General features: G+C 44.4%; 1 protein-coding gene across 1 annotated transcript in view; it reads left to right on the forward strand.

Annotated features, from left to right (window-relative positions):
* Nucleotides 1-1,626: 1,626 nt before the first annotated feature.
* Nucleotides 1,627-17,945, forward strand: part of LOC117360896 — a 129,706-nt gene continuing 113,387 nt past the window's right edge. The window contains exons 1-2 of the mRNA XM_033945533.1: nt 1,627-1,698; nt 12,416-12,546. Coding sequence (XP_033801424.1) covers nt 12,438-12,546 — 109 coding nt within the window. The 5' untranslated portion in view covers nt 1,627-1,698; nt 12,416-12,437. The remainder of the gene's footprint in view (nt 1,699-12,415; nt 12,547-17,945) is intronic.

Here is a 17,945-nt window from a genome sequence, read left to right on the forward strand (position 1 = left end):
AGGCTGAGCGGAGAGGAGCGGAGGAGATGCAGAAAGCAGTTGTTGTTGCTGAAAGAGCTGGAACTGCTGGAAAAGTTGAAAAAGTGCAGGCTGCATCAGAGGCTGAGACTGGTGAGAGAGCTGGGGAGGATCCTGGGTTGGAGCAGCAGCAGCAGACAGTGTAGGAGGAGAGCCCGAGGAGGAGGAGGAACTAGAGGAGATAAGATGTTTAGCTTTCCTCTTCAGTTTCCTGGGTGGGCTGGCTGAAGCAGAGTGCAGATGCCGGTCTGGGGAGGCAGAACGCTGGGCTGCAGGCTCTGTATGAGAAGGAGCACGGTGCCAACGGCTGGAGTCAGTCGGTGCCGAGGGCGGGACCGAGAGAGAGCGATCCTGCCGGGATTGGCCAGTGGGAGCAGTCACTGAGCCAATAGGCAGTGGAGGAGCAAGGGAGCCAATAGGCAGCGTCCCTGCATGTGACGTCATCGGCCCCGACGTGCCACACGCAGGAGACGCTGGTGCCTGAGCTGGTTTGCGAAGCACCAGCTTCGGCACCTTGGGAGGCGGTCCCTGCGGCTCCGATGCTCCTTGCTGGCAGGCGGAGGAGAGAGCGGAGGCCGCGTTCGGGAGCTCAAATTCTTTTAGTTTAAGCGCTCGAATTTTGAGCAAGCGCTTGTTTAATTTAGCGCAGTGAGCGCAGGAAGACGTCCGGTGGAGGGGACCCAGGCAACGGATACAGGAGGCGTGCGGGTCAGTCGCCGACATCTTGAAGTTGCACGTGGAGCAGCGTTTAAAACCAGGTTTGGCTTTTTCAGGCATGCTAAACCAGAGCGCTGCTAAATCAAAATCGTGTAGAAGAGAAATGTTGGTAATAAAAGTTGAAGCGATAAGGAAACGGGGTGACCCCGTTAAGACTACCGAGTCGGATAGATCGCGGAAACTTTTAAAACTGTGTTTGCCGGTTGGGGGTGTGCTTTTATAGGGGCCAGGTGGGATACTTTAGGGGGGGAGGGCTGGCACATGCGCAAAGCTCTTTAGCTTTGCAGCTTTTAGACTGCCGGGTCGGCTCCGTCACGGGGACGTCACCTTCTTGTGTGGCTGTAAGATCCCTGTCCAGGGAGAAAGCTGTAGGCAGCTGTTCAGATTGGCTGTCGCGGCTGGAGTTCTCCTCCACCAAAAATGGATTTGTCAGCGACGGAATGTAAGGACAGCATCAGACCGGTGCAGATAAAAGGGGGAAGACATGTCGGCTAACAGGGGGCCCAGGGCAGTTGCCCTCTTTGCTCTTTCCTAACGCCGGCCCTGAGTGCATCTGGACCTGAGACTGTTGCACAACTCATCCTCCCTTTCTTCCTGTTCTATCCTTCAGTTCAGGTCAAAGAAGAACAGGGTCCTCACACCGTGTAGCAAAGCAGTGCCAAACAAATGCAACAATAAACTGAAAGCCACTTTGTCTGTTTAATTAATTGACAGCCAGAGAAATTAAAAAATTTCAAATGTGCATCCATAAATACTGATATTTGTTTTATGCTTAGACTATAACCTAGCAAGTCAGAAATATCAGTCGAGTGAAAAATGCCTGCATATAAAAACAAGGAGGGGCAGCAGAGCACAATAGTGGGTGGCCAACGACTCTAACTGAAAGTGAGAGAAATGTTTTCCTTAGAGACAGAGTATCACCTGCAGCTGGTCACAAACTCAAGGAGAGACAAGGGAAGGACAGTGAGTAGTACAACAATTTGTTTCACTTGTCTTTATTCAGCATTATTGTCTCCAGTTTTTATTTGCCAGAGTCCTTTTGAATGATATAAATTACTACATGCATCTTTTCTCTTTACCTGGAAAATAAATGAGTTGTTGCAACAGTTCTGCCTTCCTGTAGGAGTTTTCTATAAGGCAGAATCCTTCGCTCATTCGCTTTATGTTGTAAGAAAAACCCTAAACATGCGCATTCTGTTATCCAAATGGAGGTAAAACACTGCATCATTGTTTTTTTTCGTGGGGTTTTAAAAAAATCAAAATCCATCTGGAAAGAGAGAATTTTTAAGTTAGCTCTTCTGAGAATCACTGGTATCCATCCACCCACCTGGTAAGAGTTCTGTTTCTCAAAGATTTATGCTGCAATGGTTACCAAAGGTAGGGCCAAGAAATGAAACAAACATTTCTAAGTAGAAATATTGATTGAATGAAATGAAAGTAGATGTTCTAAGTGATAAAAGCATAGAATCCCTGAGCAAAATCCCGCACTTTGTTTTTCATTTTGTTTAAGCACTGGTTAGCTTTTGATAACGTTAATATTTAAAGCAGTTATGCTGGTTCCATTACATTCTGCCATCCAGTCTGTGAATTGTCCAAGATAGTTACATCTTTCATCCCTTTGAGACTGCTGAGCAGACAGGAACAGATGGTGAAAACAGATTGATCATATTCCAGCTCAGTTAAATAATTTGAATTATCTCATATAATAGGACAGTATTATTATCCACTAATCTGGCATGCAAAATACACTGGTAAAAAGTTTCTGGCTCTCAACTCACAAATAATCTACACTACAGTATATAAACACACTTTTCTTGATTGTGGAAAGGCAGTTCCTATTTCACCAGATCCTTAGTACTGGAGTCCAATGAATAAGAAGGGGTTTGGAAGGGCATAGACTATGCACCAAAGGCTTGTGGCTATCAAGAATTTGGTAAACATGTGCACTGTTACAGGGTTAGCTGGAGTCCTGTATCAAAACTGAAATTGGCATCCCTACTCAAGTATCTTGTTTTAATAATATTTGATATATAGCCCACCAAATGTTTTCTGGTTTACAATATTCAAATAAAGAAAATCAATAAGGAAATAACCATAAAAGCTCATCGGTGAAGAAAGAAACAGTAGCAAAGATTAGAGTGTAGCTGCAGGAACTGAGGTATTCCCCAACAGGCACAAAGGCAAAAGGCTATGGAGGATATGCATTTTGAAATAAAGAAAAGTTTTAAAGCCAGATTTCAACCTTGTTAGGGACTCCTCAGACCGCAAAACAGAGGGGAAGGCATGCCACAGAGTAGAGCCTGCCATACTGAAGATAGGGAAGTGAAGTGGAAAAGGTTATGACAGATGGTGCAGAGGGAGGAGACTGAGGTTATTAGCCTGGGAATAGGGTTGCAAGAAAGATATAAAAGGATGCTGGAGTAAAATGCCTTATGAACCAGAGTAAACAGTTTGAAGGTAATCTGCAAGCAATGGATAACCAATGTTCCTCTTTCAGAAAGGGTGACACATGGTCAAAATGTTGTGAACCTGTTATAAGCTTCACCGCAGTGCAGCATTATGAATTGGCTGCTCTTACTGGCATCAGGCCTTCTCTGCCGGGTCCCGCCTACTTCCTGTTTCCACAAAGGCAGGACCCGTCGGAGACGAAGGCTCGATGTCGGCAGAACGGCTGCCACTGCTTCTGCCAAAGGGGAAGGAGATCCCTTGATGCTGGTCTCAGACAACCTCTAATGTGCAAATTTGCTGCAATGCCACTGCCCCACCTACCCACCCCTGGCAAAAATCCAGACAAAAAGGGCCCAGAGGGAAAACTGCCTGGATGCTCGATGGACCTCCAAAAAGGGGAAATCAGACATATGGTAACCTTACCTAGGACAGAGCCCTGTGGAACCCTGATTGATAAAGGGATAGCAGTAGAGGAGGATACTAAAGGTGTGATGTGAGAGATGATAAGAGAACCAACAATGAACAGGGCCCTAAAATCCAAGTGAGGACAGCATATCAAGGAAAATACGGTGGTCTACAGTGTCAAAAGCAGCTGATAGATCAAGAAGGATGGTGACAGAATAGAGGCCTTTGGATTTGGCCAGGAACAGGTCATTGGAGACTTTAGCAAGGGCAGTTTCTTGGAGTGCAAGGGGCAAAAGCCTGATTGGAATGGGTGAACAATAGCTGGCAATGATAGAAAGTCTAGGCAGCAACTGTGAACAGCACATTCAATTAGCTTAGATAAGAAGGGGATGAGGGAGATGGGATGATAGTTGGAGGGGCAGGTGGGGTCCAGTGAGGGTTTTTTGAGGAGAGGTGTAACTATGGCATGTTTGAACTCATCAGAAACAGTTGCTGTGGAAAGTGATAAATTGAGAATATGAAAGATAGGAGGGACAACAGTCGTGGATATAGCGCTAAGTAGATGAGTGGGAATAGGATCAGTGGAGCAGGTTGTGGATTTGGAGGAGAAAAAAAACTGAGCAGTTTCATCTTCAGTGATTACAGAGAAGAAAGAAAAGGCAGGATGGACTGGGTGAGGGGGAGATAGAGGTGACCCGGTTGAGAACTCGAGATTAATCTTTGACCTGGGGACCGCCACGTGAGCAGACTGCTGGGCACGATGGACCACTGGTCTGACCCAGCAGCGGCAATTACATAGTAACATAGTAGATGACGGCAGATAATGACCCGAATGGCCAATCCAGTCTGCACAACCTGATTCAATTTAAATTTTTTAAATTTTTCCTTCTTAGCTATTTCTGGGCAAGAATCCAAAGCTCTATCTGCTACTGTGCTTGGGTTCCAACTGCCGAAATCTTCGTCAAAACCTACTCCAGCCCATCTACACCCTCCCAGCCATTGAAGCCCTCTCCAGCCCATCCTCCCCTAACGACTATATACAGACCATGCAAATCTGCCCAGTACTGGCCTTAGTTCAATATTTAATATTATTTTCTGATTCTAGATCCTCTGTGTTCATCCTACGCTTCTTTGAACTCAGTCACCGATTTCCTCTCCACCACCTCTCTCGGGAATGTATTCCAGGCATCCACCACGCTCTCCGTAAAGTAGAATTTCCTAACATTGCCTTTGAATCTACTACCCCTCAACCTCAAATTATGTCCTCTGGTTTTACCATTTTCCTTTCTCTGGAAAAGATTTTGTTCTACGTTAATACCCTTCAAGTATTTGAACGTCTGAATCATATCTCCCCTGTCCCTCCTTTCCTCTAGGGTATACATATTCAGAGCTTCCAGTCTCTACTCATACTTCTTCTGGCGCAAGCCTCCTATCATTTTTGTCGCCCTCCTCTGGACCGCTTCAAGTCTTCTTACATCCTTCCCCGGATACGGTCTCCAAAACTGAACACAATACTTCAAGTGGGGGCCTTACCAATGACCTGTACAGGGGCATCAACACCTTCTTCCTTCTACTGGCTACGCCTCTCTTTATACAGCCCAGCATCCTTCTGGAAGCAGCCACTGCCTTGTCACACTGTTTTTTCGCCTTTAGATCTTCAGACACTATCACCCCAAGGTCCCTCTCCCCGTCTGTGAATATCAGCTTCTCTCTTCCCAGCATATTACAGTTCCTTCCGTTTATTAATCCCCAAATGCATTACTCTGCATTTCTTTGCATTGAATTTTAGTTGCCAGGCATTAGACCATTCCTCTAACTTTTGCAGATCCTTTTTCATATTTTCCACTCCCTCTTCGCTGTCTACTCTGTTACAAATCTTGGTATCGTCTGCAAAAAGGCACACTTTTCCTTCTAACCCTTCAGCAATGTCACTCACAAACATATTGCACAGGATCGGCCCCAGCACCGAACCCTGAGAGACTCCACTACTCACCTTTCCTTCCTTCGAGTGACTTCCATTAATTCTTATGTTCTTATTAGAAGCATGGTGAAAACGCATGAATAAAAATAAATCTGTCCCTACAGGCAGATAAGAATCAGGAAGCCTGCAAACAGCTCTGTTAAGAATGGGGCAGGAACGGGGTGGGGCCACGCATCCTCATTTTTTAGCAGATGCAAAATTTGGTAACCCTATCCATAATTTGACAATTAACAGAGACCATGTAAATTCCTTCCACTGTGTATTCTCTCCTCCTCCACATCTCATATCCTCCCCCTCATGCCTCCTCTTCCCTAGACTTCCTACTCTGTCACAGCTGGTGCCACCATGGATCATTGCACCTGCCCTAGTGTGTATCTCTTTACAAGTCAAGGAACTTGGCTTCCATTAATAGCTGAAAGGGAGAGGGAAATAAAAGCAGCAGATGCAGCTGAAACAGAGGCACTGGTGAAGTGATAAGGTGCTGGTAGTCATTAGAGGGTAATTCTACAATGGTGTACTTCCATTTAGCCACCCTAAAGACACATGATGGAAGCCTATTTTATAATGCAGGGGTTCTCAACCCAATCGTCTAGACACACCTAGCCAGTCAGGTTTTCAGGATATTCACAATGAATATGAATGAGATAAATTTGCATGCATTACCTCTGTTATACGTAAATCTAATACATACCTGAGTGTAAACAGCTTAAGCTATAAGCAGTATATAAAATACTAAAATAAATAGTCATTGTAGGTATTCTGAGGACTGGGTTAAAAATCCATGCTATAACGGCATCTAGGTGCGAAATTCCGTTATAGACTACCAGTATAACACGTATTGGTGTGGCTAAAATTTGCATACTGTAATAGACGAGGCCCCAAAATGTAATGTGTTTTTGGCTAGGACCAGTGGGAAGTGGGCGATCAGCTAGGGGAGTGGGCGATGAGATGGCAGATGAAGTTCAATGTAGAGAAATGTAAAGTATTGCATGTGGGAAGCAGAAACCCGAGGTACAGCTATACGATGGGAGGGATGTTATTGACTGAGAGTACCCAAGAAAGGGACTTGGGGGGGTAATAGTGGACAAGACAATGAAGCCGTCGGCACAGTGCGCAGCGGCTGCTAAGAGAGCGAATAGAATGCTAGGCATAATCAAGAAGGGTATTACAACCAGAACGAAAGAAGTTATCCTGCCGTTGTATTGGGCGATGGTGCATCCGCATCTGGAGTACTGCATCCAATATTGGTCGCCGTACCTTAAGAAGGATATGGCGATACTCGAGAGGGTTCAGAGGAGAGCGACACGTTTGATAAAAGGTATGGAAAACCTTTCATACATTGAGAGACTGGAGAAACTGGGGCTCTTTTCCCTGGAGAAGAGGAGAATTAGAGGGGATATGATAGAGACTTACAAGATCATGAAGGGCATAGAGAAAGTGGAGAGGGACAGATTCTTCAAACTTTCGAAAACTACAAGAACGAGAGGGCATTCGGAAAAGTTGAAAGTGGACAGATTCAAAATCAATGCTAGGAAGTTTTTCTTCACCCAACGGGTGGTGGACACCTGGAATGCGCTTCCAGAGGGCGTGATAGGACAGAGTATGGTATTAGGGTTCAAGAAGGGATTAAACAATTTTCTGAAGGAAAAGGGGATAGAGGGGTATAGATAGAGGACTACTACACAGGTCCTGGACCTGTTGGACTTCCGCGCGAGCAGACTGCTGGGCACGATGGACCTCTGGTCTGACCCAGCAGAGGCACTTCTTATGTTCTTATAATTTATGATAATAATAACCAAGAGTGGTTGCATAAAAAGTATAATTTGTAATCAGTGTGTCTGACATCTTTTGTTACTGTAGTTAATATATCTTTTTTATAAACAGTCCAGGCTGGCTGGATACTTAAGATATGTGGATTCTGTGCAGGGGATTTTAGGATCAATCTTCATTAACATTCCAGAGTCAGATTGATATAATATCCCAGAGACCTTTGCTGACACTGGTTAAGCCATCAGAAAATGCTGATAACATTCAGCAATGGACGGCTGACATATACTAGCCGTAGAGTTGGCATAATTGTGTTCATTTAAATACGGCAGAGATGTACACAACTTAAAGTAAATTACATGCATACGTGGAAGCATACCCATATTTTATCCATGTGTACAACATCCCTTTGCAGACTTGTCCAACTTCTGACCAGTGGGCAAGAACCTGGCTCACCAAGTGCTTTTTTTCTGCCCTCGGAAGCTTGGCAATTCTTATGGTGCCTACGTGGGATTCCTGCTTCCCCACCGCAACATGGCTCTCTCTAAGCAGCAGCTGCACAGTACTGGAAATTCAGGTTGAACTCATGATTTTATGCCTTGCAAGATGAGCCCAAACTTCTGGCATCACGTGGTTCAAGCTTGCTGAGAACCAAGTTGTGGTGGAAAATAAAAAAATCCTACTCTTTCTTCAGTAGTCAAAGCCAGATGAAGAAAAAAAAACTGAGTGAAAGCTGGGGTGGGGTTATATGAGTGAGAGAAATTGTATGAAGGCTGGTGAGGGGTGGGAGAGTACATGAGTGACAGCAAGACTGGGTGAAATATGGTAGCAGAAGATGCACCATGGTTTTTTTGACACTATTTGGTGAAACAGGCAGCAAAATACGACAGTTACAAAATATAAAATGTGGCCTCCCAATAGACAAAGGTTGGACAAGACTGTTTATGGAGCAGTGCTTGGGTATTCTGCTGACATTTTCATAGGCAAGTATACACTTACATGAGTAAGTGCAAGCATTATAGATATTTACATGTGTAAGGGGAGCATAATGCAGGTTTCTAGATTTTAAAGTTGCCCTTTAAAGGAGTCAAGGAAGGAAAATTAACTTTGGGTTAAGGCAGTGGTTCTTAACCCTGTCCCCAGTCAGGTTTTTAGAATATCCCTAATGAATGTGCACGAGAGAGCTTTGCATATAATGGAGGAGACAGGCATGCAAATATTTCTCATCCATATTCATTAGGGATATCCTGAAAACCCGACTGGCTGGGGGTTCCCCAGGACAGGGTTGAGAACCACTGGCTTAAGGCAAGCAATAAAAGTGGGAATGTGGTAGTGAAAAAGTGGTAAAAGAAGCTGGATAGTCAAGGGATGCAGTGCATCACTGACAGATGAAGGGACGAAAGAGAAAAATAATGGTGACAGCAGTTAAGAACATAAGAAGTTGCCTCAGCTGAGGCAGACCAGAGGTCCATCTCGCCCAGCGGTCCGCTCATGCGGCAGCCCATCAGGCCTATTGCCTGAGCAGTGGTCCCTGATTAATTTTATAACTTGCCTCTACTCCTATCCCTATAACCTACCTCTACTCCTATCCCTATAACCTACCTCTACTCCTACCTGTACCCCTCAATCCCTTTGTCCTCCAGGTACCTATCCAAACCTTCTTTGAAGCCCTGTAGCGTGCTCCTGCCTATCACAGCCTCCGGAAGCGTGTCCCATGTATCCACCACCCTCTGGGTGAAAAAGAACTTCCTGGCGTTTGTTCTAAACCTTTCCCCTTTCAATTTCTCTGAGTGCCCCCTTGTACTTGTGGTTCCCCATAATTTGAAAAATCTGTCCCTGTCTACTTTTTCTATGCCCTTCATGATCTTGAAGGTTTCTATCATGTCTCCTCTAAGTCTCCGCTTCTCCAGGGAGAACAGCCCCAACTTTTTCAGTCTGTCAGTATATGAGAGATTTTCCATACCCTTTATTAGCTTAGTTGCTCTTCTCTGGACTCCCTCAAGTACTGCCATGTCCTTCTTGAGGTACGGCGACCAGTACTGGACACAGTACTCCAGATGCGGACGCACCATTGCACGATACAGTGGCAGGATGACTTCCTTCGTCCTGGTCGTGATACCCTTGTTAATGATACCCAACATTTTATTTGCTTTCCTTGAGGCTGTGGCGCACTGCGCCGACGCCTTCAGTGTTGCGTCTACCATCACTCTCAGGTCTCTTTCAAGGTTGCTTACCCCTAGCGGTTTTCCTTCCATCTTGTAAGTGAACATCGGATTCTTTTTCCCTACATGCATGGCCTTGCATTTCCCTATGTTGAAGCTCATTTGCCACTTTTTGGCCAACTCTTCCAGCGTTGTCAGATCTTTTTGGAGATCTTCTCAGTCATCCATGGTTTTGACCCTGCTGTATAGTTTGGTGTCATCCGCAAATTTAATAACCTCACATTTTGTTCCCGCCTCTAGGTCGTTAATAAATATATTAAACAGGAGCGGTCCCAGCACCGACCCCTGTGGAACTCCGCTAGTGACCCATTGCCAGTCTGAGTAATGGCCCTTTATTCCAACCCTCTGTTTCATGCCCGCCAGCCAGTTTTTGATCCATCGGGGGACCTCCCCTTGCACTCCATGGTTCCATAGCTTCCTTAGCAGTCTTTCGTGTGGTACCTTGTCAAAGTCTTTTTGGAAGTCAAGGTAAATGATGTCTATGGATTCCCCTTTATCCACCTGGCTGTTTACCCCCTCAAAGAAGTATAATAAGTTCGTGAGGCATGACCTGCCCTTGCAGAAGCCATGCTGACTCGATTTTAGCTGCCCATTGTTTTCGATGTGCTCCCAGATGCTGTCTTTAATCAGCGCTTCCATCATCTTCCCCGGGATCGAGGTCAAGTTCACCAGACTGTAGTTTCCTGGGTCTCCCCTTGAGCCTTTCTTGAAGATGGGCGTGACATTTGCTATTTTCCAGTCCTCCGGAATCTCTCCAGTTTTTAAGGATAGGTTGCATATTTGTCGAAGTGGTTCAGCTATTTTGTTCCTTAGTTCCTTGAGTACCCTTGGGTGAATGCCGTCTGGACCTGGCGATTTGTCGCTCTTTAGCCTACTACTGGTTAAACATGCCTCCCTTGTCGTGCCCTTCAACTACAAAATGCTAGATGACCATCCTTCCCCCATTTCATACCAAGCTACTGGAATCAACTGCCTCTACAGATCAGATCTCTCAAAGGGCTCCTGAACTTTAGGAAATCGATAAAAACTTGCCTCTTCACCTACCGTATATACTCAAATATAAGTCAAGACCCCCATTTTTCCCCCCCAAAAGGAGGAAAAATGGTTGACTCGAATATAAGTCAGGCGGCTTAATATCCAAGTGCCCTGCCAGGATGTGCACCCAACCCCCTTCCCTCCCTCCTCTGTCAGGCTCTGCACCTAGCCCCCTCCCTGCCAGGTACTGCACAAAGCCCCCTTCCCTCCTTCCATCCATCCCTCCCAGGCTCTCTATCCTATCCCCCTCCCTGCCCTGCCCATCATACCTCCTCTGCCCCTGGAATCCCTGGTGGTCCAGAGGTGTAGCGGGCAGGACCGAGCTTTCCGCGCTCCTGCCCGCTGCTAATCCAGTCAGTTGCTGCCTGCCGCCAACCGCTGAGCCGTACTGAGCAGGAGCACGCTTTGGCGCTGCTGGTTAGCACTTAGCAGCTTCCTGAATGGCTCCCACGAATTCTAACTTGACTATACATTATGTAAGGATGGCAAATCATACAGTGAAATCAGAACCTCTGTATATGTAAAGTTAGGATTAACACTTGGGGCTCCTTTTACTAAGCTGCACTAATGGTTTTAGCGCGCACGCTAGACCCTAACGCCACCATAGAGCTGGCGTTAGTTCTAGCCGCATAGCACAGGTTTAGCGCGCGCACGGCAATTCTGCGTGCGCTAAAAATGCTGTCGCAGCTTAGTAAAAGGAGCCCTTAGTATTGTAAATATGGCAAATTATAACCCGTTTTGACTACATATGATATAACTATAACTATGACAAACCATAACCAATTTGGCCCTGGGCAAGTCACTTAATCCTCCCATTGCCCCAGGTACATTAGACAGATTGTGAACAGACAGGGGAAAATGCTGAGTATCTCAATACAATTCATGTAAACTGTTCTGAGCTAGAACGGTATAGAAAGTTGAATAAATAAACAAATACTATGCATGTTAACCTGTAACACCTTCTAAGCTCGTTGGGGAGGATGGGATAGAAAACAAAATTAATTAATTAAATAAGAGTAGTAGTGGGTACAAGGGGAGGGGGAGTGATGAAGACTTCATGTGGAGATCTAAGGGCAATGAGCAGCACAGAAATGGAGAAAGCAGCATGGACTCTTTGCTGTTATTCTGTAGCCGTAGGAAAATTCTGCAGGTGGGATGCAAATTATACAACAGCTGCTAAAACGTCCCAGTCACCCAAAGCCCTGATCGGACTGCATGCTGGAAAGGTAGCCAGAAACAGAGCAAGCTGGTGTAATAAAAAGGGCATCACCTGCAACAGACTGATCAACCTCTAGTTCTACATATGTAAGCTGAAAGCACAGTTTTCTTTGCTGTGTACCCCCGAGAGGCATGTTATTGGCGAGGATGTCATGTCCGACACATACCCAAAGCACTATTCCATCATTCAGTACTAAAAGCTTTTCCACTAGCATCGCACATTTGTCACCGAGTCTGAACCATTAAAAAGAACCCTTCTTTACACTCACAATATGTCAGAGGAAGTATCGCTGTACATCCTGCCAGGAACGATTTCACCAGACTTAGCTGCCCAAAGCACTCTGAATTTTCTCGATGTTGTCAAGCAGTTCATTGAACAGAAAGCAGAGACATTTTGGCACAGTGCTTGTTTGTGGCTGGATTATGCCCTCCTGCGTTTTTGCAGTGCATATCCCTGTGCTTTCATTTCTTTTGACACACATCTACTCTATCAATTTCTTTCACACTCTCCAAACCATTCTAATTAATTGAACTACATAGTCGATTCCTCTGAAATGCCTGGTTTACAAATTATATTGTCTTATTTATCTTATATTTCTTTCAGGTTACGCGACATTGAAAGCATCATGGGCATTTATGGAAGTACTTTCTATAACAGTGGAGGACAAATAATTGTAGACATGACAGATCCGTCTCGGCCAAATTGGATTACAGCTCATGCAGATGCCTGTAAAAGTAAGAGTGATTCCACTCTTGGTATAATATAATTGTGTTTTTCATCCAATTGAAAATATTTCAATTATTATTGTCAAAAAAATACAAGAATTGCTTAACATTTTGACTTTAACATACCGTATTTGCCGGCGTATAAGACGACTGGGCGTATAAGACGACCCCCCAACTTTTACAGTTAAAATATAGAGTTTGTTATATACTCGCCGTATAAGACTACCCCTTCTTCCGCACACCTTCTGCACAACCTTCTGCCTGCCTGTCCCCCCCTTGAAGGTCTGCACCCCCCGAAGGCCTGCACCCCCCCGAAGGCCTGTCCCCCCCTTGTAGGCCTGTCCCCCCTTGAAGTCCTGCCTGCCTGCCTTTCCCCCCCTTGAAGGCCTGTCTCCCCCTTGAAGGCCTGCACCCCCCCTTGAAGGCCTGCACCCCCCCTTGAAGGCCTGCACTCCCTTGAAAGTCTGCATCCCCCCCGAAGGCCTGTCCCCCCCTTGAAGGCCTGTCCCACCCCCTTGTAGGCCTGTCCCCCCCTTATAGGCCTGTCTCCCCCTTGAAGGCCTGCCTGCCTGCCTTTCCCCCCTTGAAGGCCTGCCTGCCTGCCTGTCACCCCCTCCCCCTTGAAAGCCTGCCTGCCTGCCCGCTCGCCCCCCTGGCCTCCCCGCACCACCTATGAAGCAGCCGCAGCAGCGTCAGCGATCCCTGCGCTGCTTCCTGCGCCACGGTCCCGCCCCTCCTCTGACGTCAGAGGAGGGGCGGGATCGCTGACGCTGACTTCGCGATCCTGCTGCGGACTGCTTCACAGGTGGTGCAGGAAGGTCAGTGGGGCGAGCGGTCCTTCGGGGGTGGGGGGGGGATTGAACGGCAAGGCCGGGAGCACCCCCTTAGGGCTGGCACCCGGGGCGCACCGCCCCCTCCGCCCCCCCCTTGGTACGCCACTGCATGTAAACAGTACCCGGCGTATAAGACGACCCCCGACTTTGGGGAGGATTTTAAGGTACTGAAAAGTCGTCTTATACGCCGGCAAATACGGTACTTTTTAAAAAATTTATTTGTTTATCATTTTTCAATAACATATCAAGTATCCATTTGTACAGAAAGATAAAGTTAAACAAGAAATAAAATACAATTCAAATTATAATCTACTAACCCAGTATATCTTAACTTTAACTCAAGTCCTCAATATAGATCCAAGATGTAGAATCAGCGAGAATATAACAAAGATATAGGAATAAAAACTAACAATTATGTTGGCTGAGACAGGAGATCAAACAATCTACCGGTAATCTAAGAGTGCTTCATGTTCCTCCTCCTATTTTCAGTTGAGCCGCTGACAAGAAGGTTGTCAGTTGGCTAGGATCAATGACATATTTTTAGCATTTGATGCACTATCACACATTTACATGGATGGGCGAAGAAAATAAGTCACCCCAAGAGCTATAACACCTAGCTTTAACAACAAAAATTCACGACGACGTTTTTGTGTATCTCGTGACAAGTCTGGATACATTTGTATTTTATACCTTAGAAATTCTTTCTGTCTATTTTTAAAGAAAAGTCTTAATAGCCAATTCTTATCCGGTGCTAAGGCAACTGTAAGAAGAAGTGTTGCTGGCTTTGTGACTTCCCTATCTGAAAGTTCCAGCATTGTAGAAATATTAAGCAATTGTTGATCTTCTTTCTTTAACTTTTCTTCCCTTTTAATAGGTAAATAATACACTTGGGTGAATGGTGGTAACAGTTCTTCAGTAATTTTCAACACCTTCATCATGTAACGTTTCAACATGTCTCTCGGAGTTACTGCCACAACTCTGGGAAAGTTAATTAATCTAAGGTTATTGTTACGGGAAAAGTTTTTCTAAAGACTCCAATTTTCTCCAAGAAGTTGATATTATCTCTCACCAGATAGATAATAATAGTTTCTGTAATTTGTTTGGAAACTTTCATTTCTTGGAAAGAATTTAATGTTGAATTTTTCAAGTCTTGTAGATCAACCTTAATATTCTTAATTTCATTTTCTTGAGTATTAATTTTATTCTCTAACTGAGAGAGCTGAGGATTTATTGTTTTAGCCAAATCCGCCACAAGATCCCAAATAGCTTCAAGAGTTACCTCTTGAGGTTTCTTTAGTGTAAAGGAAAGTTTTTTAGAAGAAAAGTCAATGTTCTCACTAACTGGAGTTCCCTCTTGGCTGCAGCTCTCCTGCTCACAGACAAGCCATGTTTCTGGCAGGTCCCCAGATACCAAAGGAATGCCCTGTGGATACAGGGGTTTCAACTCCATGCTCCCTCTAAGTTCCCATTAGCCTCTGGGGAGAGTTGCTCACCAACTTCCAAAGGCTCCTCCACCGCGGGGAGCTGGCAATCCAGGGAGGAAGGGGAGGCACTCCAGCGTCGGGGCTCAAGGTGATTTCTAAGCCCAAGGAGGATGCTTCCGTCTCATGCCGATGCTCCCATGATGTCCTGCATTCGGTGCAGGAGCTCATCTATGTTGCCGGGCCCGGACGCTGCAAGGCTCCAGTGGCACTACGCCCCCTCCGCGTCGGCATGTTACAGGTAATTGGAGACAGGAAAACAAAATTAGGCAAGCTCTCTGAAGTGGAACGCTCAGCCAAACAGTTAATCTGCCATCTTGCCCCTTGGCTTCAACATACTTTCTAAAGAATCATAAATATAGCCATGGAGTACCAGATGAGCAGCACCAAAGGTTTTAGTTTTGTTTTGATTTGTTTATACTTTCTATTCTGTTTTATCTGCCTCCCTCCTCCCCCCCCCCCCCCCCCCCCCACCTCCTTACTAAACTACTGGTTCTTGGGCTTGTTCTTTTTTAACATTTTTGTGAGCTGAATGGTTGTCAGGTATGCTTTGCCTTTTTGTAGTAGAGTAGACACACTTGATGGTGTGAATAACATGAGGAAGGGCCTAGCAAATTTTGAAGAATGGTCTAAAATTTTGCAGCTAAGATTTACTGCTAAGAAATGCAAGGTCATACATTTGGGCTGCAAAACCCAAGGGAACGGTACAGTTGAGGGGGTGAAGAACTTTTGTACATGAAAGAGGAGCAGGACTTGGGTGTTTTAGTATATGATGATTTTAAGGTGGCCAGACATGTTGAAAAGGTGATGACAAAAGCTAGAAGGATGCTTGAGTATATAGGAAGAGGAATGGCCAGTAGGAAAAGTAGGTATTGATTCCCCTGTATAAGATTCTGGTGAGACCTCATTTAGAATATTGTTTATATTCTGGAGATCGTACCTCCGAAAAGATATAAACATGGAGTCAGTCCAGAGGAAGGCTACTAAAATGGTGAGTGGTTGTTGTCATAAGGCATATGGGAGACAGACTTAAAGAACTCAATATTTATATTTTGGAGGAAAGGCGAGTGAGGGGAGATATGATAGAGATGTTTATATATCTACATGGCATAAATACACATGAGGCATATCTCTTTCAAGTTTAAAGGAAACTCTAGAGTGAGAGGGTATGGGATGAAGTTAAGAGGTGATAGGCTCAGAAGTAATCTAAGGAAATACTTTTTTACAGAAAGAGTGGTAGGCCGTAGAATAGTCTCCTGGTAGAGGTAGTGGAGACAAGGACTGTCTGAATTCAAGAAAGCATGGGACAGGCACATGGGATCTCTTAGGAAGAGGAGGAGATAATGGATGCTCTGGATGGACAGACTGATTGGGCCATTTGGCCTTTATCTGCCATCTTGTTTCATAGTTTATTAAAATTTGATAAAACGCTTCTCCTGGAATACAAAGCATTGTACATTAAAAAAAATTTAAATAGGCACAAACAACAATTGATAAATATAGACTTTCCAAGACTGACATACTTAGCTGGGGTAGCGACCTGAGAACAATAGGAAAAAAAGGTGAGGATACAATTTATTAAGAAAAAAAGCACATAAAAGGGAGGTACAATAGGGAAGATGTGACCGGTTAAACGATAATAAAGTAAATATATATGTGTGATAAATCAATTGTAGGCATCTTTAAAAAGAAAGCATTTTAAACTACTTTTGAATTTATCCAAATTTTGTTCAGCTCTTAGGTGTAAGGGGAGAAAGTTCCAAATTGAAGGGGCAGTAACTGAGAAAATAAGAGTACAACGGGTGCCATTAAGAGAGTGTTGTGAGGCTGATCTTAAGGTTCTGTGGGGGTCATATGGAATCAATAATAATAATAATAACTTTATTTTTCTATACCGCCACAATCTTGCGACTTCTAGGCGGTTCACAAAGAAGAAGAGCTGTACAATCAGCGCATTACAGTAGATGAATACAAGGTGGTTGAAAGGAAAATTTCACATAAGTTGAATTATAAGAAGTTAACTATTTTACATCTTACAATTGAAAATAGTCTGACACCAGCGAATATCAGGATACAATTATGAAAAGGGAATTTTAGCAGACAGGGAATGTGGATACCTAGTGTGAAGAAGAAATTCAGGGTAAGGTATGGAAGTTATGTTCGCGGGAGAGTGTCTGGCTAGGACAAGAATTTCTTTAAAAAGTGGTCTTTAGTTCTTTCCGGATACCTGAATTCTCTCTAATGCCTTACCGCTCATAAGTTAATGCCTAACGTCTTTTATATCTTATATCTCTCTTTCCAACTTCTTCCTCTCTCTCTTTTTCTGGCCTCTGGGGGACTCTCTCTTTTCTTTCTCACCCCTTGTTGCTTTCTTACTTACCTTTCACCCTCCGTCATCACCCTTCTTTTTCTTTCTTTTCCCCTCTTCTCTCCTGACTTTTTTTCTTTTTTTTCTTTCCTTGAATATCTTCCCGCTACTTATCACAACACCATAGAATATTTTTACCTCTGATTATATGTATCTAACGATTTTCTGTTGTGCTTGAATAATTGTTTTTACTCATTTATTGTTCCATGATTATGGTATTGATATTGATTGTTTGTTTCTCTCCTTTTTTTGTATTTTGATAAAATTTTCAATAAATTTTCAAGAGAAAAAAAAAAAGTTCTTTCCGGAAGATGCTGTAGGTCGACCTAGCAGTATCGATGAGATAGCCTAGCCATGATTGCGTCTACCAGCTTGAAACTTGAAAGTTCTGTCCAGGAAGGTTCGATATCTGCAGCCAGTGATTTTCGGGTATGCAAACAGGTTGTGGTTTCTGGTAGATCTAATGGGGGAATAGAATTCGAAGTGAGGTAGGAGGTAATTGGGGGCCATTCCTCAGATTAATTTATAGCAAAAGCAGGAGAACTTGAATTGAATTCTTTCTTCGATTGGTAACCAGTGCAGCCGTTTGTAAAAGGGACTATCTATAAATGCAGGAGCATTAGTCTGTAGAGTTTTGAAAGTTAGAAGAGCAATTTTATAGGTAATCCAGTATGGTAGTTGAAGGCGCCTAATATCTTTTTGGCACAGTCCTTTGTAAAGTGAGTT

Source organism: Geotrypetes seraphini, chromosome 1 (genome assembly GCF_902459505.1).
Source record: "Geotrypetes seraphini chromosome 1, aGeoSer1.1, whole genome shotgun sequence".
Lineage (NCBI taxonomy): Eukaryota > Metazoa > Chordata > Amphibia > Gymnophiona > Dermophiidae > Geotrypetes > Geotrypetes seraphini.